The sequence below is a fragment of the Necator americanus genome, chromosome V (genome assembly GCF_031761385.1).
Source record: "Necator americanus strain Aroian chromosome V, whole genome shotgun sequence".
Lineage (NCBI taxonomy): Eukaryota > Metazoa > Nematoda > Chromadorea > Rhabditida > Ancylostomatidae > Necator > Necator americanus.
In genome coordinates this window covers 31,075,115-31,100,071 of record NC_087375.1, presented here as the reverse complement: position 1 = coordinate 31,100,071, position 24,957 = coordinate 31,075,115, and the positions used below count along the sequence as shown (strand labels likewise).

Below are 24,957 nucleotides of genomic sequence, written 5' to 3'. Positions count from 1 at the left end.
TCCTGACAAAAAAAAAACTCGCGCGCTGAAAAAGAGCAGAATAGAAGAAAGCAGCAACTGTTGTCCCGCCAAAAACAAAATCGTGCTCCGCTTCCACTTTTTGGATTCGGTCCTTTAAGGAGGCGCATTCTTCGTTTTTTTTTCGTGGTTTTGATTCTGGTCAGTTATTAGAATTAGGCAACTCAAAGTCCGTTTAGAAGTTTACGAAAGCTGATGACGTCTTCACCATCCCACGGTGAGTTCGTGCTTTTGTATTATCCACAATACTTATTTGTTTCCCACAATAGCATACTAGAGATTTTTTTCTTTTTTTTTTTGTAGTTCGCTTAGTCAATGTCTCAAAGTTGGTGTAAACGCATTAATCTATGCTCCTCACTATGCGGGCCAGAGGAATGTTACTTGTAACCTTTCGACAAGTGTCGTACTTGACCAAGTAGGTTTTTTTTGTTTCTGAAATAATTTGCTTTATCGAGCTTGTAATGAGATGGCGCATAGGCCTTACGTGCGTTAGATGTTGCACCATTTCGAATATAGCTTCGATTTTGATCCGAATGAAAAGCGAATTTTCCAGAGATCCTTTTCCTGAGATACATTCCACTGGTGAGATACCTATGAAATGTATTTCACCTGCAATACTTCGACCTACAACCATAGGATCTTCTACTAGTCCTAGAACATCCGTTGCCTTGCTGGGTCGGTATTTCTAGCGAACGATTTTCTACCAGTAAATTGTGGAATTAACTCCGTAGTGAAAATCCCTGTTTTGATCTGAACAGACTCGTTAATGTAGTGCAAGCTTCAACAAAATAATAACGAAAACTAAAAATGAGAACAATAACGTGTTTTCACTTCATATTTTTAGGAAACACAGTTATTACGACATTCTTGGAGTAAAATCGGACGCTACTATAGAGGAAATTAGAGCGGCATTCGTTAAGAAATCTAATGAGGTGGTTTATATTGATGGGTTTTTACATGTCACCAGTGCATTGTACAACTTACTATGTTTTTGAAGAACTCCGGTAGATCCTCTCTTTAGCTCCATCCAGATCGTAGTTCAAAACCGCAGGACAAGCGTCGTGGGTTTCGGAGAAGTTCTAATACTGAGCTCTTTATTCAAGTGGGTAATTTTTCTTCGTTACAAATTGCAGCCACTTTTATGGTTCCTGATTTGCAGCGTTTTTTTCTTTTTTTTTTTGTCAACAGTGCAGAAAATATATTTCGAGGGGAACTGATTTGTTCAGCAAGGAAACTTTCCATTTTTCTTTCTTCTTTCAACGACTTAGTTCTAGGTAAAAGAAGCGTATGACTGTTTGAGAAACCCGGAAAAGCGCGCTGCATACGATGATCAGTGCATAGTTCGTGCTGGATACCTGAAAGAGGTAGGCTAACGTTTGGCGAGGTACTGATAAAAAATTTCGGTGATATTCACAATCCTCCTATTTTTATTTGGTGTGCGTTTGTTTTCAGGCTACGCATTTGAAATTTAAAGAAGATACAATTATTGATCTTAACAGAGCAAGAAATGACAGCTATACAGGACCTCGCGGTCCAAACGCAGAGGAGTCACATCACTTCAGGTTCGCTTCTGTACTGAGGTTCCTTTGGATCATAAAGTATCACTCCCTTAAAACAATTTTCTCATTGTTTTTGTCTTTTTTCTAGAGATTTTGAGGAAGAGTATTACCGAGAGAAGTATAAAAACCGTATGTTGGTAGTATTAGGAGGCGTCATGGTTTGCCTAATTCTGACTAATATTGGCTATATTTGGTGAGTGTTTTCTTCGCACACAAGGATTTACTTTATATGCTTTTGAAATACTAGTGTTCTGTACCATTGTATAGCAAGGTCAAAACGACATGAAGCACGGTGCGACTGCGCTCGGAACAACATGCTGTAGGTTGCGGTTTGAATCGAAGTGGGACAATCGCAAACTGCAGCAGCGTACGGTGGTAGCAGGGATCCTTGCTAAATCCCAATCGTTACGCTTCACCGCACCGCTTCGAGCGCAACCTTTTCCTCAACTGCACCGCGCTTCTTATCGTTTTGACTTTACTATACATTCGTTTTATTACTTGCGGCGAAGTTGTCCCTTTGCCTGTTCTTGTAAGTAGTTTTTGTACTCCCGGTTTCTCCCCACAACCTTTATGCTCCAAGCTTGTTTAGGTATTTACGTCGTCACCGACTTCATGATGCTGCGAAAGGACCGTTGGTCAGCCGATAACTTATTAAAATGCATTGCAAGTGTAAACGATAGTTTACTACGGGTCATTGAGTAGTGATTCTGTTTAATGTTTTATTCGTGTTGGATTTTAAAGTTGCTCAGATATGTAAATGGAGAATAAATCGTATTTGTTAGGATCTTGATTGTTTTATGAAGTGGCGAAAAGATCCCTCGAATATCTGGGTGCGACATTCACTAATCTCTGCTATATTACATGTCTACATCATGTCTAGCCGATTATTGTGAAGTCTTCTTTACACTAATAGTTACTAATCTTTTTAGCTTATGTTTCTATGTACAAGTCAAAACGGATTAGGTATTTGTCGACGAGTGGTTTGTTCAGCGCAGCATGTACGATATGTCAGCACGTCTTCTTCGGTGTAAGGGACATTGTCACTTTTCGTTTCTTTCTTTTCTTTTACGTTCGTTCATTTGATGGTTATTTCCAATGGCATGAAATGAACTACTCATTACGTTCGCGCATTTATGGTTTATGCATGGGCATATGTGGTGGACCCTGGTGTTGCCTTAGAGGCATCTACCGAAGGTGTGCAAAATCCTTTAGTGTTGCTTTAGAGGCAGTGGTTGCAGGGATGTGCTGGACCCTGGTGTTGCCTTAGAGGCATCTACCGAAGGTGTGCAAAATCCTTTGTGTTGCTTTAGAGGCAGTGGTTGCAGGGATGTGCTGGACCCTGGTGTTGCCTTAGAGGCATCTACCGAAGGTGTGCAAAATCCTTTGCGTTGCTTTAGAGGCAGTGGTTGCAGGGATGTGCTGGACCCTGGTGTTGCCTTAGAGGCATCTACCGAAGGTGTGCAAAATCCTTTGCGTTGCTTTGGAGGCAGTGGTTGCAGGGATGTGCTGGATCCTGGTGTTGCATTAGAGGCATCTATCGAACCTGTGTAGAATCTTTAGTGTTGCTTTAGAGGCAGTGGTTGCAGGGATGTGCTGGACCCTGGTGTTGCCTTAGAGGCATCTACCGAAGCTGTGCAAAATCCTTTGTGTTGCTTTAGAGGCAGTGGTTGCAGGGATGTGCTGGACCCTGGTGTTGCCTTAGAGGCATCTATCGAACCTGTGTAGAATCTTTAGTGTTGCTTTAGAGGCAGTGGTTACAGGGATGTGCTGGACTCTGGTGTTGCATTAGAGGCATCTATCGAACCTGTGTAGAATCTTTAGTGTTGCTTTAGAGGCAGTGGTTACAGGGATGTGCTGGACTCTGGTGTTGCATTAGAGGCATCTACCGAAGGTGTGCAAAATCCTTTGCGTTGCTTTAGAGGCAGTGGTTACAGGGATGTGCCCGGTGCCGCCGTTTTTTACCCTGGTGTTGCCTTAGAGGCACCTACCAAAGGTGTGCAAAATCCTTTGTGTTGCTTTAGAGGCAGTGGTTGCAGGGATGTGCTGGACCCTGGTGTTGCCTTAGAGGCATCTACCGAAGGTGTGCAAAATCCTTCGCGTTGCTTTAGAGGCAGTGGTTGCAGGGATGTGCTGGACCCTGGTGTTGCTTTAGAGGCATCTACCGAAGGTGAGGAAAATCCTTTGCGTTGCTTTAGAGGCAGTGGTTGCAGGGATGTGCTGGACCCTGGTGTTGCCTTAGAGGCATGTACCGAGGTTGTGTAGATTGTTTGGATCGTTTGGATTGCTTTGGAAGCGCTAGTCGAAGAAATGTGGTGAAACGTAGTGTTGCGTTAGCGGTATCCATCTATAGAGAGTTTGCAAAATCCTTTGCGTTATTTCAAATGCGCATGCTGCAGGAACGTAGAAGTGATTGGTTTTACTTTGGAGCGACTTACCTCTTTTGCCTCTTTTGCTTTCCTTGGTAAACTTTGGAAGCCCGGAACTTTTGAAAAAGACTCCTATGAAGTTCCAGTGTTCACCAATGCCCCAGTGGGAAGACGCTGAACCTTGGGTGGTGCTTATGAAGGATTAGGTACTGAAAACGGTTCTATGCGAAGTGAAAACGCGGAATGCTTGCGATCTGTGCAATACGATGTTCTTAGCTGAATTACATTGTAAGTGATAAGAGAATGTATGATGTATTTTTTAAGCAAGGATTATTATCAAGTTCTGGGTGTTCAGCGAGATGCAACTCAACGTCAGATTAAAGTCGCATATTACCAGCTATCAAAAAAGGTGAGCGCTATTTTTAATTTTCTGTGAGCAGCGTTTGGAATGATGATTCGGTATGCTTACAAAAACACTATTTCTCCTTACGTCTTCTTGAGAAATGTTGATATTTGGCCTCTAAGCGAAATGAAAAACGTGTCAACAAACGTGTGTGTCTATGAATGGAGCTGCCTTTGCTCATAAAAGCCCTAAATTAATTTGTAGCACAGACAGTGGTTTATTAAACTGACTGGCATAGTATGTCGTCACAGATTTCACCCTTTTTAATTTTCTTTTTTTTCTTCATCCTTCATGGACTGCATTTTTTGGAATTTGTTCATTTAAACAACATTAAAACTGATAGGGCACTCATGAATTAAAAGTTAGCAAACACTCGCTAACAATCCATGTCATGTAATATTAATTATATTCTTTCCAGTATCACCCAGATGTTGCTGGACACAGTGCCGGCTCAGAAGCAAAGTTTATTGAGATTACTGAAGCGTACGAGTGTTTGAAGGATCCAGAGCGGCGTCGCATCTACGATAACGGAATGTGCGGCACCGGTGAACGACATGCAAAGGATCCATACAATTTTAGGGTAGCTAAAGACAAAACCTCTTCTATATAACAGAAATTGAATCCCAGTTTCAAAATTCTAGGATTTTCGGCAATACTCTGGGCGACGTAGTGGGAATCCTTTCTATAACAGACAGTATACGCAGCAAGAATATCAGCGGGTAGCCAATTGTCTCTAACCTTATGGTATTATCAGCTCTGCAACGAAAATAATTCCATTCGTTCGTTTAGGTTTGGGAACAGTTTAATAGAATGCGATCAGAGAGGGAGTCATATGACGCTCAGATGAGGCGAGAAACCGAGAAGATATGGGAAGAGTTTGCGAAGCAGCGAGCTGAGAGGTGGCAGCGATTCCATGCCAAGTAAGTGGAAATTTTCTGCCAGTTGTGACGTTTTGTCTGCTCGTTATTTTCTTTTTTTACTTCTTCTTCTGTTAACGAGATCTCAACTGAGTGAACGCAAAGGGAACGAAATGGCGAGCCTTTGACGTCTTGAAGACTTGATGATCAAACATTTGCTGTTGCGCGTTCCTCTAGAATGTTTACCGTTAAAACATAGTAAATTAAAATTGTACAGATAACAATTCCGTTGGTCTTAGTATCGAGACCAAAAATTGGTTTATCCAATAAATTCCACTCAGGTGTTGGACTCGGAGGTCCTCGTAGTGTGTAGGAGCCCTCTCGCAAAGGGGGGTTCAATGTAGAGTCCTAATCATTGAAAGGAAAAAGTGCATTTGGAACTTTTTTAAATGTATTTATGCAAAGATACCTGAAAATTCTCGTCAAACTCAGGTATCCCGATGGCCCACCGGGTTCGATTAAATACGAATGGAGATGGACCTCTTCTAATCCTACCGTCAATCGAAATATCACGTTTTTCACCAGAGTTACTGTGATATACATGATTCTTTTCATGGTGATCACAATTTTGCAAGTGATTTCGCAGTAAGTCGCAGATTTCTCTAATTTCGCAAGTTTTCTGTCCGACATTCTTTATTTTAGGCCTTTTGTTAGTTCAAAGAACTGGCCAAAAGAAAGCAAGCCAGAAATCCAAAGCGAAGAACCAAAAGAAAACAAGCCGCGCCCAGTGTTTAATTACATGAATCAACCACCTGGATATAACGATGATTGGAGCAGCGTGATCAACAATTCTTATCCGGAGAATGAAACGTTTGAGTTAGGGTACAATCCGACATCTCAACCGTCTTCATAGTGATATTGTGTGGGCCAATGATCGAACGAGTAGTAGTAGAGTTAGCATCAACTGATTCAAGTATTGAGATTGGAGAATTCAGTGTTATCGCTTGTATGGGTTGTACTTATCTTTTGCTTTTGAAAAATGATGTAAATATATGTGGAAGCGAATGTAATAAAGCGAAAGATTATATATCCTCCCGTTTTCATATTATTCTTTTGTTAGGTTACTCTGATCCGTTATAGAGTGAATGTGAAGGTATGAGAGTGGTACGGTTAGTGGTTATCCATGGGCAGGACCTAACCTTTGTAGTGGACAATGTACGCAAAGGGACATTCTCGGGAACCTCACTTGATCAATACGTAGTGTTTCCAGTAGATCTAAAGAAGTGCTGGTGATTTTCATGGTGTGTGGAAGGGTAATTATTTAAGCAAATTGTCGGAAAAAGAAGCTCCTCCCAGCAAGATGGATGCTCCGCCCATTTCAACCCGGTTATTTCACCTTTGACATTGAACGGTTGTCCACTGTATTCTCAATTTTCCAATGTTTCTTATCACAGTTCATTATCTCTTATATTTCTCGTTTATTTTATTATTATCTATAACTCATATTTGAAATCTATTATGTTATGCTAACAACGTTCATTTTCTCAAAAGCTGCCCTGGCTTCCCAACAGCTTTCTTCAAAGTTAATATCGGTCCGGAAGTTAGGGACTTCTTTTTGCTTGCAAACTTTCACTCAGGAGGAATTGATGTTTTAGCAAACGAGTTGTTGTCATCCGAGCCGGCGCAAGTGCTGCCAAATCCGGCTAACATTGGAAACGTAGCTACAAACCGATTAAACATTTCTACGATACCTTCCTGTTATTTTCCTTTTTTTCACCTATGCCAATGCGCTAATTATCTTCTTCTAACAGATGTGGAAACCATAATTCTTAGTTCTTCTGAGCGATATTTTCTTAACAAGCGAAAAATATTGTAATTGGATGTACTACGGTTTTGTTCCAAATAAGAACAGCAAAACTGTGCTTTCTGACATCTCACTACTTGAGTACTCCAAGTTGAGCGTTACTCTCCTATGCAAGACACTCTTTCCGCCACATTCAGATGTCCTCGTTGAAGTTTGAAGGCTACAAGCAATAGAGAACTAGTCTGAAGAAAAACTACATACTCCATGTGAAAAAGTTCAATTCTCCAGACTTGCCCAGAAGGACGAGTGAAGAGGAATGCTAGTTTTGGACAAAAACAATTATGCATCAAGGGAACATGCGTAACAAACCCTTAGTAAGGAAAATTGTGCGGATGCCAACCTGTCCATAAATCACTGTATTGGAAGTGTTCTCTTACCACTGCACAATAACGTGGACAGAAATGATGCTTCAACTACACATTTCCTGCAGAGAATCGCCAAGGTGAATTCTAGTGATCGAATAATGTCTTATTATTTGTCATTGTACCTTCTATTGCTGAACTGATTTCTGGGATAAGCTAGGTGTGCAGTGTTTTCTGTCGTTATCCACCAATCAGTGCTGTGATCGCGCCAACCAATCATGTCTGGGCTAGGACACTCCCTACCTCCTTTAGCATCCATTTTAGAGTTGTCGTTACCGATTTTTGTAAAAGCGTTTCTTTAATAATTATATAGAAAAGGCCAAGTACGAAATACAGTATATTTCATTTTCGCTTGAGTATGACTCAAGAACCCGAAATGCCCAGTTTTCATTTGATGAAATGAACGAGGACGAGCTGGCTGATAGCATATCGGTTAAATATTTATTCAAGGCGGGGTGCGACAGGAGAGCTCTGGATCGGCTCGGGATCAGTTGCCGGCTGTCACCGTTCCTCTTTACTCCTCAAGAGCACATGCGCGCTGGATAAAACGGAAACATGCCAGTGAAAAAGCGTAGCATGTTTGTTTTTCCTGAAGAAAGCAATCGTTGCGGCGATTTGTAGACGCGATTACAATGAAACTGATATGGAATGTAGCTGAACTCACTCATCAAGCAGTTATTGAGAATTAGGTCCAATCCAAGGCTACAGAATCCAATCCATATGTGATTTTCAATCTTTATCGAGTCTATGAAGAACAATCTCTTCTGTTGTTCATCTGTCGCGGTTAAACCTCTCCGTAAACAATGCGCTTGAACGATCTCGTTCGCTGTGCTACTCTGAAAATTCTTATTTTGAAAGGATTCATTCATTCTTTACTGAAATTTTTCAAATGGTTGTAGATATTGTTTATCACATTATAACAAAAAAGTTGAAGTTTTTTTTGGTTATATTAATTTATTTAAGCAGATAAAAAGATTATAAAAAAGATAAGAGAAAGAAAAGGCGAAGGACTACATAACAGACGTAATTATAAGTTATTATAAATTGAAAAGTAATTATAAATTAGATTGAATTTCATGCACACATGTGTGAACAGGATAGGGTGGCTTACTGTAGACTTCACCGCGGCGAGACATTTCGACCCGATTTCGTTGTCGGGCTACGAACCATATACATATTTATGCTGCCTTATTGTTGCGCTAAGGCTTTATGTTAGAAGCTGTGTTAATTTTTACATAACTATTTATACCGTCATGCACCGTAGATCGAACTTTTTTTTATCAAACCGTATGTATACCAAGAGCTTAGAACGTTCACTCGTTTTTTTTTAACACAATCACGTAAAATATAGTAAGATATGGTGCAATAAAAATATTTCCACTATTAATTTAGTAAAAAATGTTTATGGTATAGGACCAATCTTAAAAAGACGCTCTCCAACTTTTTTCTTCGCATTTTTTGAACAATAAAGTTACAGTTTCAAAAGGTTTTAAAATTAGAGTGAGGGGGAGGCGGAGGTTCAATTAATTGCGAATATCATGGATTGCCAGTGCTATGTGGAGCTTTTCAGAGATCCTTTTTTTTTGGAATGTTGTCGGAAATTGATGGCCTCAAAAAACAAACAAAGAACTGTCAGAAAAGTGGTTCCAAGTTTGCCACAAGTTCAATGAATTTCGTCAAGAAAAAAAAATGTGACCGTAGTGGACCGAAATCAAAATTTGCCTTCACAAGAGAACCCTAAGACTTTTATTTTTGAACTTCTACTATGGAAATCTCCTATATTTTTCTGTGATAGCGAAAAAAAAAACTAGAAGTGCAAGGTGCTTCTGGTAGCGTGGATCGACATGAAGCGATGGGCGGTCTTTGCGAATGATTCGATTACGGAGTGATCCGTATGCTACCAGTTTGAAGAGCCGGGAAATCTTCCTTCTTCGACATAACAGTTGCTCAAAATATCTGTGGATTGTGTTGGAAGCGACAGCGTTGAAGATAGTCACCGTTGGAAGTTGTAATAAAAGTTTACATCGAACAAGAGTGATAGTAAGAAATTTACTGGATTGGGAGATATGAACCTCGTCCAAATCGGCTGGCAATTTTTTTTTCTGTTTTTTTTTTATCTAACTGTGACAAAACGGTTTTTTTTCTTTCTTAATGTGTGTTAATAAACAAATCAATGAAATGATAAAAAAAGAACAAGAGAAAAGCATAATTCTCAGAAAATATCGAGGGTATTGCAAAGAAAACGGTCAAACAAGTGGAATCGACTGTAGAAGTGATCATAAAATTAAACTTGAAGAGAAAATTTGAAGTTGATTGTGAGCTTCGTGAGTTTTACTAGATTTCATAAAAGAAAACACTCCAAATCATTTGATTGGTAAATTTTGGAGATCCAATGGCAAGTATCGATGAATCTACGAGAAGCATCTGCTGAAGATGTCGAGATTCATTTCGTTGTATTTATAGGAAAATTCAAGTTTTTTCTTCACTGAAGTGATGTGTATTGAAAAATCTGATGGTTAAAAGAGAAATTTTGCGGAATCGCATCGAAAAATTCGAAATCATCGGTGCGCGGCGTCCGCAACTGCAAATGGGTAGATCAATAAATTCATAACTTTTGCGTTAACTCCACACTCCACGCTTTTTGATCTCAACATGTAGTGAGGAGCACTAATGGAAATATAAAATTACAAAAAAACCCCACTAAAAGACACGGAAAAAAGGTGATTTTTCTGAAGGGGTGTAGTTGGTGAGGTTTTTTTCTCAATTTTATCTGATTCTCTTTTCATTTCGAAAACAATGGTTCTTTACCAGAACAGAGGATTATTTTTGAATACAAATGTTGCAAGTGAACTCGTCGTTTTTTTTTCAACGGTTAGTCCTAAACAGAACCTGAAACAAGAAGTCCGATCTACGCTCGTATCTCACGCTTTGATCGGCCTACAATCGATACGCTCGGATGGACGAAACCCTACGAGTTGCATCGTTTCGCTCACACATCCACTGCTCTCTTTTTATTGATTTATTACTTTTGTGTACTATTTAATCATATTTTTGGTTTTTCATTTGAAAATTCGATTTGAAGAATAGAACTGTGGATTTTGAGATACTTTCTTCTGGACCCCGTGAAATGAAGTATTCATTTTTACTTTTTTTAAACTTCCCAACTTCTCCTCATATTTTAATTTCCTTTGTTAAAGAAATTCGCATTTCTTGAATTGAAATACTCAACTACATCCATATTGACCTTTAAAGTGGACCTTCACCCTGAAAATACAATCGCTACGGAAGAACCGGATTTCTCCATCAAGATTACTTTTTGATTTTAGTTTGAGATATCTCACCTTTTTACGGAGCTGATATTTTTTGAATACCGATCCGATGCAAATTTTACAAATCTGTCAAATACTTACTCTTTTTTTTGAGGAAGATATGAAATCTACTTGAAAGGTGCGTAGTATTCCTTGTCAATTTTTCTTGGAGTCTTTCACAGGCAGCGAACTCAGCTATTTATAGAGATTTTGCACATTTGTATTAACATTTGCATTTACGCTCATTAAAAATAGAATCCTATTACTTTCTTTTGCTGTCCTCAGGAAAAAGATGTAGAAATACTTAGAAATCCAATTTTTTTCCCATGTTCCGTAGCATTTCTTGGAAAACAATTCAAGTCCCCCAGAGTGAATCCCTACGAAGCCCTTCGTTTTTTCTTCTCGCCCATCGTTTCTTATTTCTTTATCGTATTTTGGACTTTTCCTTTTATTATCTAAGCTTTCACTTAACCGAAGACGATTCTCGTCGTTATATCCTTCCAGAAAATTACAATTTGTTTACCGAGCCTTGGGAAATATTATTTGTTAATCCTCTTTTGGTGGAAAAGTAAGAAATCGAGCAATAAAGGACAAAAGAAGCGATCAAGATGGGTTTCCTATGAAAATTTCCATTCTGGCTCTTCCATCCAGAATCTCCCAGTTCTGTGTCCACATAAGTGAAGTCATCTTTTGGGTTAAAGATCACTGAAACGGGGCGTTGTTCTATTTCGAGAGTTCGCTGTTCTCTTAACATCGTCTCATATCCGTTGTTTATCGATATAGCGACACCTATAGAAAGGATTTATTGATTTATTTCATATATTTATTTCATCGATTCAGTTCTTTATGGATGATATTACGAGGTTCAGTTACCACCAAAAAAGTGAAGGATTCTGTAAAACTGATTTGATAACCGAACTTCCAAATTCCCAGTTGCTAAGCATATGCACCTATTTTGCACCTTGCAAAATTTGCACCCAACCCACGCCCACAACTATTGCTTTGCCTGATTTTTTTGCTTTGAGGTGATTAATTTCCTGCACTTTTATACGTCCTGCTAGCTACTTCTGCATTTTACGAAGTTAGTTATTGATTCTTAGCATGTCAGGGGACGGTATTCGTTATCGACTGGAACTTTGCTGTCATAAATTCGAAGTGAATATGTGACTGTTACATATTATTGTTTTAGATAAGAGAACTGTACTATAGTAAATTCGAGAATGTCCAGTAGTGATCGGAAATCGGAAATCGTCCCCGATCGACCCTACCGACGCTGTTTGGTCGAGATCTCCGGTTTCTGCTCCGAGATGTGCTTGTCGAGTGACTTTCACCTCTCCGAGAGTTTTCAATCGTGGACACAAACTACAAAATGCCACGAAGAGGAGACACCCACCTCAGTGCCTCCTCAATCACTTCGCAGTCAATGTTTGTCGCTGTGCTCCGAGCGTTGCGTAATCCTTGCGAACTCGCGTCTCTCAACCTCGTACCGGTTTCTGCCTCTCCTTCGTAACCTCTGCTCTTTCGGTTGAGCTCAGTTATGAGTTCAGCTTTCGTCCTATGTACCTGCGTGCTATTTCTCAGTGATCTCATCGTCGATAGTTTTGGAATATATTTACAATGTGCGTCAAACGGCGATCTGAACTGGAATTTTGAAGGGCTCATAAATTAGAGATGAATCTGTGACAGTAAACCGATTCGACCAATTTTAGCTGGTTCTTTCGTTATCTGGAAAATAGATAATTTTTTTTGGAAAGCGCCTACGCGAACTTGCGAAAGTTCTTTGGAATACCAAATTTGAATTTGTCTTAATTTTCTTCTTTTTTTTCGGAGAATATAAATATTGCGTTGATTTTCCGGTAAAGCGGCTTCTGACGGTCTCAGCTGGCTGTGAGGCAACTCATCATTTCGAAGGTATGCGAATTATTTCTGGTGTTCTACTGACCGTCAGCGGTGGATGCACATAGCTTCTGTGCAAACCTTCATCTTCAACGATTTAATCATAAAAACTACCGTATTCAATCGTTCTATTAAGAATTACACTCCCTGTTCATACAGTCGCTGGGACAAAAACAATTTTTCCATAAAAATGTTTTAAAGTGTTCCATTGAAGTCAAAAAACCACCTATGACCAGCAATGGAATCCCTGCAAAAAATCACCTGATACGAATTCTTAAGTGGGTTTTTACGCGGACACCCTCGTGGATTTCTGTAGAATTCATTTTTTTTTCGATTTAATTGATAGTACGGTGCAATTAGCTTCTTCGTGCCAGCCGAGCAAAATCCATTGTACATACATGCGGAACTATCTGTGCCATTGTAAAAAATCGGCATAGAAACGCAAAGTAGTGCTATTTTCCCTCAACGCGGAATTATGCTCCTTTCCGTGTTTACATTACTCGCACAAATGTAATTGCACCAATCTATTTGTAGAGTTTCCCATTCTATGTTTATTTTTTTTCTAACGTTTTTTTTTGACATCCGAGACCAACTAAGTTTGTTGGGGTGAAATCTGTCGAATTTTCTCGAGATTTTATCACAGGTGTGTAACTTAAGTATACAACTCCACTTATAAATAAATTATTGTATAATTAATTTTTACAGCTTTTTTTAGAGCTGAATTTTATGATTGGTGTTCTTATCTATTTGTGATTTGAGGACATTAAATGAACTGGTTTCGATCCTGAGCGCAGATCGTGACATTTCCGAAGATTTAATTCAATAAATTATAACTTTAGCATTTTTGAAAAGAATACGTTGCTCTATTTGTGACAAAACGATTTTCATACTTTTAAGCAAGCAGTTCTCCCATCTTAGTACAAAAATCGAAAAAAGAGAACTTGAAAAAACTGCAGGTCTAATTTAGCGGTGATCTCACAATCTGATTTTACCGTAACGATGGCGTGATTTTCAGTTACAGTTCGATCGTTGACGTTGGTAAAAACGAAACGAACTCTTTTCACAATTAAAAATAATAGCCATAATCGCTACATCCATTGAAACGATGTATAAACATATCTCCTCCATACGTGAAATCCTTTATTGTTGGGAAATTGCTCGAAGTGGAAGTGAAACTAGGATTTATTGAATTATTATCCGAAAATCTGACGTGAACTTTTCGGTTGAGGTTACAGATTCGGTAATGGTTATGAGGTCATAACACACTAATATTTACTACTATAAAAAATAGCACCGTATTACGGTTACAGATACTCCTGCTCATTTTTGATCTGCAGCGGCCTAATTCTTTTCTCTACCAGTTCGAACAAAGTCCAGGAATCAGTGGACATTTTGTCGGAGTGCAGTGAGGTCAGCTCGCTCCGTGGTCGATCATATAGTGCGATCAGTTCATAATTTTCTTATCTCGCTCGAGATCAATTCAAAATGTTACTATTTGCAACCAATTCACCAATCCACAGTAGCCGTAAGGGAGTCTTATTCCCCGTCCGTTAAGTGGAATCTCAACTCAACTTTGAAGTGAGGTCAACTTCCTGGGTTATATGCTGGGATCTTTTCACATTTCAGCCAAGTAACGGTTCTTAAAGTAATGTTTTTTTTTCTCTACGTTCATTTTCTGTCTATACATTCCTTTTCTATTATATAAATCCAAGATATTTCGTATTTTCTTCAGAAAGAGTCAGTTTTAGTGGGAAAACGAACAGTAATCCAATCTGCCAACGTGTCATGCGTTTTTTTAGCTGTTTGCTGTCGTAATTTTTCATGCGCCTATGACCTTTTATCGGGTGACGGGACTAGTTTTCGCTCTTTGAATTTATGCCGCATTCGTCAGTTGACACTTGCGTAAGTAACTCTGTAAATTCGTACCGTTACTGTAGTCAACAAAAAAAGGCTGGGACCAAAGTTTACGGTAATCTCGTTGTATGAGTTTGTTAGTGAGATATTTGCGGATTTTCTAATGTGTCTATAATTATGCTCGTTCAATTACGCAAAATGGCTACACCATAGGCACAGAGGATGCAGGATTTTCTGTTCTCAGGATCAGTGCGCATGATGTGGACGAGTTTTCTTGGTTGAAGTATGAACTCGATACCAAAAACTTTACTAACTCGCAATTGTAAGTTTCGTGAACCCATTTTAATTGGACGATTTCTCAAATATTTTCTTTAGTGCTGTGTCAGCAGCGTATCTTTTTTTATTACCTAATTTTTATCCCATTAATATCGCTTATAACTTTTTAAATTTCCATTTTTTCCATTTACTGCTTTCAAGCCTGACTGATTAGATTAAAAAGGACAGAAGCCAATAGGTCTTCTCCTTATGGTTCTCGTGAATTTACAAAAGAAATATCGCCTTGCCTAATCCTACAGTTTTCCCTTGGAATTTTTTTTTCGGAGCTTGTCTGCTCAGTTTTAAAAATTTCCATCAGTTTCTGTAACTTTTCATTAGGTTCTATGACTGATTACTTACTTATCACTTCCGTTGGTTAAAAGACTTGTACATCCTTATCATATAGTTCCATGAAAACTGTAAGAAGACGCGAATATGAATTTTGGGGAAACATTTTTGCTAAGTACTTTACGCTTGGAAAAACTCGCATATTGTGTTTATCGTTAGGAAAATCCGGATCTTCCTTCTTTTTTTCTTCCAAGTGATTACATTGGACTTCCTGTTTCGAGGCTTCGCTTCCTTTTATGAAAACTTCTTTTATTTCGGAGGCCTCTCACTTATCTTACTCCTATCCTCCGATCAGCTCATCCTTCTCAAAAATAGTAATTTTCCGGTTGAACATCACTTTTAAGCTATTTCCTCGATTTGTACGAGTTTGTGTGAAAAGTTCAGTTGTGGCCGGATAAACTCGTCCAAAAACTCTTTTATGCGCTTTTCATAGAGTAGAAAGAGCTCACCGCTGAATGTTCGAGGAAATTTGATCTGAATAGATCGAATGTCTTGAGTCTGAGAGTATTGGCGTAGACTTTGCAAACAAACGGTTCAGTGACAGTTGCGGAGCACAGAGCTGATCATTTTTTATGATCTTTAGTAGGAAGCATAGCGTTAGCTATATATGGTAGTTGAACTGATGTCCATCGAGGGAAACAGGAAGCAATCACGATCTCGCGGGAAGCACATTTCATCCGCAGTAGCTTGCATTTATCAGCTTTTACAGTGGCAGTTTTTTTTTCGAAGTTTTTCTCGAAGTTATTCCATCTTTTTTGAAATCTATTTCATGAAACATTGCGAAAAAAAAGTTTGATTTAATGAAGGAGAATTTTTTCTCTTCAAATTCCCATCAATATTTTGCTTGAGAATTGACAATTTTTCTAAGAAATATCCTAACTTCTGAAATCTGTCTTTTTGATCTTTCTTTTGGTGAATGATATTCTCTGAAAGGATTTGGCAAACATCCAATTTTTTTCCCCAAGATTGTCCCCCAGAACAAAGGTTATTCAAGATAGTTTTTAAAACATTGAAATTTGTCGACAAAAAAATTAGGTTTTGATAAATAAGTAAACGATGAATAGTAATTTGATAAACCCGCTTGTTTTTTTTTACTACTTTTTAAATTTTACCAATTATTTGTCATTTACATTGAATGACTTTTTTTTTGTTCGGCAATATTCCTTATATAATTATTCTCTCAATGTTTTAATTTGGGATCAATTTTATTTATTATTTAATTGGAAAAATTTTCTGTATTTTTTTGCGACAACGCTTCCTCTCCTCCCATATTTTCACTGTCGTCCTGGTTCTCTAGTTATGTGCGTGTATTTGTATTTAATACCGTACAGTACAATGACAATTTAGCTACAGTAACAGCAATTGAACTTTATAATTTGAATGCGAACCATATAATTTTATGAAAAAATGGAAAAAAATGAAAATGTAATTTTTTTTAATGTTTACGTAAGTGTATTGCAGAAATTGCATTTCAAATTCTGTTTATTTCAAACAATCACACCTACGAAATTTTTTCCTCGGGATACACGATACGACAAAACGACGGGACGCCTTGACAACCTTTCTCTTGTTTTGAAAAATTGCTGGAAAAAGACCCTTCAAGTTGAATAAATTTAAAATAAAAGCGGAAAAAACACCAGAAAAAAATAAATAGACCATGATTAAAGTTTTCCAGGTTGCTTCTATCGGGCATGATGCTTTTTTGGAGTTTCTCTGGTACTAAATAGTGAGCATCATTTTATAAAAGCTTCGCATTGATAACTTGTGGAACAGCATAACTCGTCCATCCGAGATTACTGCTCAAAAAAAGCGAGTAGTAAAAAAGAACACCTTGAAAAATTCTTTTTTTCCTAGCTTCTTTATCGCCGTTGATATTTGTATAACTGACGTCAGCTGAGATATGATGAATTTTTATAGATAGAGAGGGAAAAATGTGTTTTCTGCATTGAGTAAACATTAGTCATTTCTTTGTTTTTCCCACGAAAATAAGAAAGGTTTAGAGTGTTCTGAGCTCACCTCATAGTTGACATAGAGTTTCAAAAAATCCATCAAGTCGGTGACGAAACTATTGGTTCCGCGGTTTGTACTGTAAATATTAAATGAACAGGTTAAATGCTAAGGTTAAAAATGTTGTGGCGAATCGCAGCGATGGTGCATTTACGTATTGCCTTACGCTACGACGTCTCGTTTCGCGTTCCGCTTATCTTCAGGAAATTGTCGGCCCCGCTGCAACACAGAACTCACCGAGTGTATCAATTTCTGATTTCTGCCTCCACTGTGACGATAGCGGTCCTCATTCAGAGTTCGTTTTCTGAATCATTTTTGTTGTTGATAGAATTTTCGACATGCTCAGCTAGTGCTTGCTTTTTGATCTCCAGCCCAGGATTTTCCTTGGTTTAGTCATTCCTAAAACAAAGACCAGCTACTTTTCTTCCTACGATTCCCCGTAAATTCGTGGGAGAAATATCGCCTTATCTGTCGCCGCATTTCCTATGACTAATTTTCCTGGCTTGATTTTCAATCTCGTAGTTTTCCAGCTAGGATTTAAAATTTTTCTTTATCATTTTCGTAAGTTCAGAGCTTTTCCGACACTCTTATCACAGAGCTTTATAGAACTCGGAAAAAGGGGTGAATGTGCACTCAGGTCACATTTCCGTTGCTTCTCGACTTCTCTCGCAGTTTCTAAACTTCAATGTATCGCTTGAACTTTTCGGGATTGCTGAATAAAGAGGACAACAATTTTTTTTTGAGAATTACCCTACTCTTTTTCCATGTCACCCGCTATGTATATACTTATTCACAGGTTCTTATTTTTTCAAAGTCTTTCTTAGGATACTTCGCCGTACTATTTTTGCATAAAAATTGCATTAAGGTTGTATTAAGTCACATTTCCAACGCTACACAATTTACTAGCACACAGATTTAAAATTGAGTATTGTTTTATCAGATAATGTGTGGTAGAATTTGTCAAAATAATAATAAAATTACAAAAATAATAATTGTACCTGAAATTGTATGGTTTTTATCATTTTATTGCTACCAATTCCCATTAACCTTTCTTTAATTGTCACTGAAAATTTGAGCGATTAAGCCAGTGTCACTAAAGGGCCCGAAAATTGAAACGGTATTCGCTGACGAGTTTCTGAATTCACGTGTTCCCGTGTGCCGAAGAATTGTTTTTCTTTTTTTTTGATGAAGAAAGATTGTCATATCACTGTTATCGCTTTATTTTGTGTCATGAGTGGAGAGGTCGAGAAGTTTCTGACAGTTCTCTTTCATTTGCAAATCTTTTCATTGCCAGTAGTTCGTAGGTGACTCCCTTGCAAAATACTGTAGTACCTAATTACCGTATCACTTTCTTATATGTTGTGTTTAACGTGAGTTGAATGAGTCATTGCGTACTACTCGCTCTTTATCACCACGTTTCCCTTCTTTATCAATCGAGTCCATCAGGTTACAAATATAATGGCTCGTAATTTTACGTGTTGGAGTAGGCGAGCAGAGAATGGGAGCAGCATAAGAATCCTTGAAATTCTTCTGGAGCAAGAAAGATAGTGGATTGCCTTCAGGAGTTATACACCTAATAGGTTCCAAAGTCGTTCCCTCAAAAATGTAAATTTCCCTCACGTTTCCAACCATAGGTTAAAAGTCCTCATCTGTCGTTCAAACATGGCTTCGTTGCTTTTTATTTCAGTATTGAACTTACAGTTGTATCGGAAAAATGTATTTAAAAAATATTTGCATTTGATGATGGATTTTAAACCGTTGAATCGAACTAATACTAACGATTTCAGCGCGGTAAGCGCTAGGACATCAAACCAATATGACTGGATCGTGACCAGGTGGTTTGTTGACCAAACAACCTAAGCTTCCTGCTTTTTTTTCTGTCCTTGTCATAAGACACACATTGTCACGTAGAACCGCTACACAAATATGTAGTTCAATGTTTTCATGGATAACAAAAAAATTTCAGCACCTATGCATCGCATTGCTACGTATACTGGACAACTACATGACTTTTTTCTGTTCCGAAAAGTTGACAAAGAATTTATCTGTTGAGTAGAACAAGGACAATCCTAAGCACATGGAAAAAACCCATAGAAAGAACCATGAACGATTCCGCTTCGAGCAAGCGTAGAACAAGGATTTTCTTTCGTAATTATTGTATGTTTGTTTAGTAGGAAGCATCCAGCGGTTCCTACAAGTTCTTCCGACCGTATCCACCTCGAAGAACAAGTCGTCCACACGAACAAAACGACGGCCTAACAACCAACAACTGTCTTACTAAGGAGAGAAATATTCTTTATTCAATGAGAAAATTACATTAATCAATGGAAATAATCCAGTTCTCCTTAAAAACGAAATGTTGGTCTTTGCTTTGAACGAGTTTTACTGTTCCAGTAATTTTCAACGCGAGAATTTATTGCAACACGGTGTTGTTATCAACAATTCAATAAAGGAGAGAACTTGGGAGTAGTTAGCTCGGGGGTAAGCTTCCCTTTCATATCTTACATTATATTTATTTTTAAACATTTTATATTTTATTTATATTTATTCTAAGGCTATATTTTAAGACGTATTTGAAATATTTTGAGGCTACATATATTTTTTCCGATATTTTAGGACTATAATATGTATGTATCTTACAAGGGAAAATGTAGTTCCCATTCCTTTCTTAATTTCTCTTTTCTCGTCCACAATTTGCGGTTGAACTACACCCAGGTAGATATTTTTGTAAAATACTCGCACTTCATTCTTCTTCTTGTTCAAAAATTCTCTTTGTTTTTTTTTGAATTGGAAAACGGTTCGAGAACAATAAAATAATAATATAATAGGGAAAATTTTATTTCTATTAGAAATCAGAGAATTAGCTAGTGACGGTGATTTATTTAGGGTGTTGCTTGGTTTTTTTTCTTGGTTTATTCTTATCAACATGTCAATTATATCACTGACATCGTTGACACCGAATCACTGCACTCGCTGTCGCTCTTCTGCCACAATTACGGCTACCAGGTTCTTTTTTCTGAAGTTTTTCTGAAGGTTACGTATCTTTTTCGTTAGAAACTGCGCTAAAAATGGCTTCAAATTTCAAAGAGGAGGGCATTATGGTCGTTTGTGATTGGTCCGCGGTGTCCAATCACAATTTTGGCACATGGTCTTCAAAGTTTTCTGCACATAGCTGCGTGCAGCAGTATTTTTCAACTCTTAACATGGATCTATTCCTAATATTAGAGATTAGAAAAAAAATTATTGATCACAAGTTTATTTATTGATCCGTTAATCCATTAAAATGCATACCGGTACGTATTTCTAAAGATTACCGTTTCTTCTTTTTATAGTTAATATGCTGATATTAAAGCAGTAACAATTCTTGAAAAGAAAGGAGATTAGTACATGTAACGGACGGGACTTTTCATTTAGATCATGACTTCTACATTTTCGAAAGTAAGACGTAAATTTTCCACGTATCGAAAAGCTTATTTATTCATTATATTTATTTATTTATCTTACCAAACGATGAAATTTAATGTTTTATGTATTTTGTCGCATTATGTACGCAGTGATATGTTATGTTCTACATATCTTTAGATATGTTAATTTTTAAAAGACTTTTGAGAAAATGGAGTGTAAGAGCGTCAAAACTTTATTGTATTTTTCCTTTTTTTCAACTTTCTTGATTTTTTTCGTGCTCACTATCCAATCACATCATTTGTTTTTAACGGAGTTGAGAGAATGGGGAATATTCACGTTGCTATCCAGTTTTTGACGTTCTCTGGGATGAGCGTACTCAAAAAATCGCGCCAACCACCTCTAGTAGGCGTGGAAAAAAAAGAAATTTTTTACGTAGGTACCTTTAGATTCCATATTTAAACCTTTAAAAAGGATGAAGTTACGATTCTTCAAACTTCTGTGCAAACGTTTTTTTTAGAGCTTTTGCAGGAAATTCGAACAGTTTACAACACTCTGGAAAAATTTTCCGGACTGAGTGGAAAAATATTTAAGAAAAAAAACAACAAAAAAGACCGCACAGAAGCTGAGAAAATAAAAAAAAACAACGAGTGAGCTGAAATAATTTTTCTGCATAGCCTGAGGAAGTTTTACATCTCTTTGATAATCGGATTCAAATAATAATAACTTCTCGTGGACTTCTTCTTCTCTTCTTTTATGCTGCGTTGGAAAAGTAGAATGAGACGGCAAAACTGACGCGAATTATTCATGTCGGCTGCTCTTCTGGAAGAAAAGAGAACAAACGCGAAGAATGAAAACGAGAGAAAGTGAGTTTATTCGAAAAAAAATTCTTGCTCATGCAAATTATATTTTAAAGTTGGTTTAGATTCACAAGAACTGCTGTTATTTTTGTCACAAATTATTATAAAAATTATTCAATAATTAATGACAAAATTATTCAATAATTCTTTAAGGTTTAAAAAGAAAAAGCTTGTCAACGATATTTTTACTAGCATACTTGATTTACCGGATCATCATTCATATTTGCTTTAGAAAATTATCATGGTGGTGGAAGAACATTTACTAAAATGTTTTTTTTTCGTGAAATGGCGCTTTCTATTTTTTCCCATTTCTTCTACCATTTCTTCTCCCATTTCTTTTTCTATTTTTCCTCCACTTTCTAAATCTTCAACAAAAACTTTTAAGGATACTTGACGAAGTAGAATTTTTGCGGGTCTAAATTAATGTAGTTCCACCCACTGGTCTGAGATCAGTAGAGGTAGTCGGATTTGATACATTTATCCGTATTGATATACATCCTGTCTGCTCTCCAGTTCATTCTCATCTCGTTTATAGTTCGACCGTAGCGGCAGCTGGTCGCAGTTTCTGATCTGCACAGCGGCCACTTGGCGTCGGAATCCTTGTACGAGTCGTATGAATCAATTGTGGTCGATTCTTCCTTAAAAAGTTAATTGGGTTGTAGCGACAACAGAAATAATATATTATGCATAGTTAAAAAAAAATAATTTTCGTATTTGTGGAAAATTTGCAGAAGTACGTAATAGATATCTAAAATTGATAAATTGAGGAAATAATTGATTTTTTCGGCCCTGCACTGCACATAAGCAGCCCTGCACCAGCACATAAGCGATCCTTCATATCAGCCCTTTGATCTAGAAACATCGTAAAGACGTTTTTTTCAGTGTTTTCGGACTTTTCCGGGAATGCGGTCCCCTTTTAGGTCGATCTCTCCACTCCTTTTTTTTTAGCAGAGTACGTGATCAAAATTCCCAAAACTTTTGAAAGTTTCTTATCTAAATGGCTACCAATCATAGGATTCTTCATTCGATGAAGGAAGGCAAAAACTTGTTCGAAGAAATCGCGAATGAATCAAGTATTTAATTTTTTTTCTATCAAACCGCAATTTTCTCGAAATCTCTGGAAATTTGACGAAATCCCCAAAGAATCTGCTGGTTTGGACGATGTTGTTGGAAACCAATACTACCTACACACTAGTATTTACATGCCCTTTTTCCTTGGCGTACACTCTTTTTCCCATTTTTTTTATAGTAGTTCTCGATGAATGCTCCGTTGACAGCTGTGTCACGATACTGATGTCGCTCACGTTACGTTCTCTTCTTGAAAAAAAAAAGCAGGAGGATCCTTAAGACATTGTGAAGTCAGCAAGTTCGTGGCTGATCTACAGCAATTAAGAATTCTGGAAAAAGTACTGACCGGTCAAACTGCGCGCAAATCCCTGAAAATCCACTTAGGAAAGTGGTGACGCAGTTACAAAAATATATGCATGTTATTTAAAAATTTCGCATAATCACACAATGATACAGGATGTTTCAACAAATTTAGGAGTCAGGGCGAAAAATTCTGATTTTTGGTGCAAAATGGCGTGCGTATCGCGCGGGCGCTTACGGTAGTTTTATTAAATACGGACACGCGACAGCGGGTCGCCGAACGGAGACGGGAGATTTTTGGCAGGACTGTAGATCTCTGTTGCGCTTATCGTATGTACGTAAACAGGATACGTACGTTCCTGTATGTGTTGGAATTCTTCGGTATCGATTGAAAAAGTGATCTCCTCACCATCCACCATTTTCAACTCTGCAATAGTTTTCCGGCTATATTTCAGGGATTCTACCCTATATTCTTGGAGAAATTCTGCACTAGGCCACCGTGTAGATCCGAAAGCATCAACTAATCTGCTCATTTTTCCTGGTGCTGCTTTTAATCCGTGTCTGACTACTTTTAGTACTTAGATAGATGGTTGATATATAGCCTACGAAGAGGTGGACAGCTTAGAAGTGCAATTTTTGCTGCCTTTGCCGCAAAACATTTGCAAGTCGCCTAGCAGCAGATTAACTCTACTTTTTAAGCTCGTATACGACTTTTCTCGAGGTTATTGCACAATATAGTTGTAGATTTCATCGATGCGAGAACTGGTCACCATCTACAGTCGTTTGAACTGCATTAAATCTGCTTAGCTACGTTACCTTTTCCCTCTCTTTCCTCTCAATTTTGAGATCTTAGCACATTTCAAGAATATCACATGTTTTGGTTGTGGTTTTACTATTGTTTTTTTTTGCTAAAATCTGTTCAAAACGACTTGTACCATTCAGTGAACTTCCACAAGCGGATGTGGACGGTGGAACCAGTGATTGGGGTTGAGGTGGGACCCTTGCTGGCTTCGTTCATCTCTCCTGGTCCGAGTGGGCTCACTGCGATTCCACTTAGATCGTAATCACCTTGTTCCTCCGAGCACAGCTGCTACGCGCCCTTACATGGATTCACGTCTGATCCGACCATATCCAGCTACAGTTCTCATTTTCTCTGGCTTTTCCTAGGAAACACTGCATTTGCTTCAAAATGTGTTTTTTTCTTTTTTTTTCTATCGTCAATGTAATTTCAATTCTCATAGAATTTAAGTTTTATTGCAGTTTGCACTTTCTACAAAATGTCCTGAAACTGTACTTTTTTGAATGAAATGAAATTATTGTTTCTCTTCTAGAATAACGCAGTTAACTTTAGATTTCTAAGGCAAACAAAAAAATAAATGTGTGGATCAAACTGAAGCGTCCTAGTAAATGACCAACTAATGATAATTTTGGTGCTCGTTCCATCTCCAAAGCTTATTGAACGAAACTTCTTGAGCGTTGGAAACATATTTTGGCAAACTTTTCCTGTTCTTCTCTTTTGTCCTGGAAAAAGCTGAGATTTTTAAAACGTTTCCTATTTTTGTGGTCTTCTGGCTTTTTTTCACCCGAACATTTTGCAGAATAACCATCTGCTCTAAAGATAACTCTATTTCGATCGGGTGAAGGTAGATAAGACTTGTCCAAAGGCTGTTTACCCTGAAATTCACTACGGAGGGATCTCACCACGAAAAGAAATGGTTAGCTGTGTAAATCAAAAGTATGGCCGATCGCACTCAACCCTCTCTAATTACACCGAAAACGGCATAGGAAATATTCGTGGCGATCAAACTTTCCTACGACGCACCTAGTAGCGATCCACATCTGCTAACGCAGGAGCACGCGCCACGTCTGTAAGCGAGGGGGCAATTAAATGGATGCTGAGATCATCTCCCCGGCTCGCTGACAGGCGAAGCGTCTACTCTCGCAGATGAAGCGCGTTCGTAGTCGTGTCGTAGGAAAATTTTATCACCAAGCTCATTTACCGCCATTTTTGTCTTTTAGGAAATTAAGAGCATGATCGCGCTCACACTCGTGATCCACAACCTTCACCCTACCTTTTCGTGGAAGGACCCCGACATCGTTTACAACGTAATGCGCTGTCTTTAAGCATTGAATTATTTATTTCGCTGTTTTTTCTGTACTTTCAGTGGAA

General features: G+C 38.0%; 2 protein-coding genes across 4 annotated transcripts; one reads left to right on the top strand and one right to left on the bottom strand.

Annotated features, from left to right (window-relative positions):
- Positions 1 to 365: 365 nt before the first annotated feature.
- RB195_015748 (uncharacterized protein) lies at positions 366 to 6,116 on the top strand (the record flags this gene model as incomplete). 3 transcript variants are annotated; one of them, XM_064206609.1, is made up of 14 exons in its annotated part: positions 393 to 433; positions 863 to 950; positions 1,040 to 1,120; positions 1,293 to 1,382; positions 1,471 to 1,580; positions 1,666 to 1,770; positions 2,167 to 2,212; positions 2,507 to 2,604; positions 4,268 to 4,352; positions 4,765 to 4,926; positions 4,988 to 5,065; positions 5,136 to 5,266; positions 5,696 to 5,848; positions 5,906 to 6,116. In XM_064206609.1, the coding sequence occupies 14 exons, from the start codon at positions 393 to 395 to the stop codon at positions 6,114 to 6,116; spliced, it is 1,479 nt and encodes a 492-aa protein (XP_064062488.1). The 3 variants fall into 3 exon arrangements, with proteins under 3 accessions (XP_064062490.1, XP_064062488.1, XP_064062489.1); XM_064206608.1 differs by lacking the exons at positions 2,507 to 2,604; positions 4,268 to 4,352; positions 4,765 to 4,926; ... (2 more) ...; positions 5,696 to 5,848; positions 5,906 to 6,116 and having other exon boundaries at positions 366 to 433; positions 2,167 to 2,224; XM_064206607.1 differs by lacking the exons at positions 393 to 433; positions 863 to 950; positions 1,040 to 1,120; ... (2 more) ...; positions 1,666 to 1,770; positions 2,167 to 2,212 and having other exon boundaries at positions 2,510 to 2,604.
- A 1,834-nt stretch (positions 6,117 to 7,950) lies between these two features.
- Positions 7,951 to 12,327, bottom strand: RB195_015747 (uncharacterized protein; the record flags this gene model as incomplete). Its single annotated transcript, XM_064206606.1, has 4 exons — positions 7,951 to 8,018; positions 8,094 to 8,265; positions 12,006 to 12,099; positions 12,131 to 12,327. The coding sequence occupies 4 exons, from the start codon at positions 12,325 to 12,327 to the stop codon at positions 7,951 to 7,953; spliced, it is 531 nt and encodes a 176-aa protein (XP_064062487.1).
- Positions 12,328 to 24,957: the final 12,630 nt, after the last annotated feature.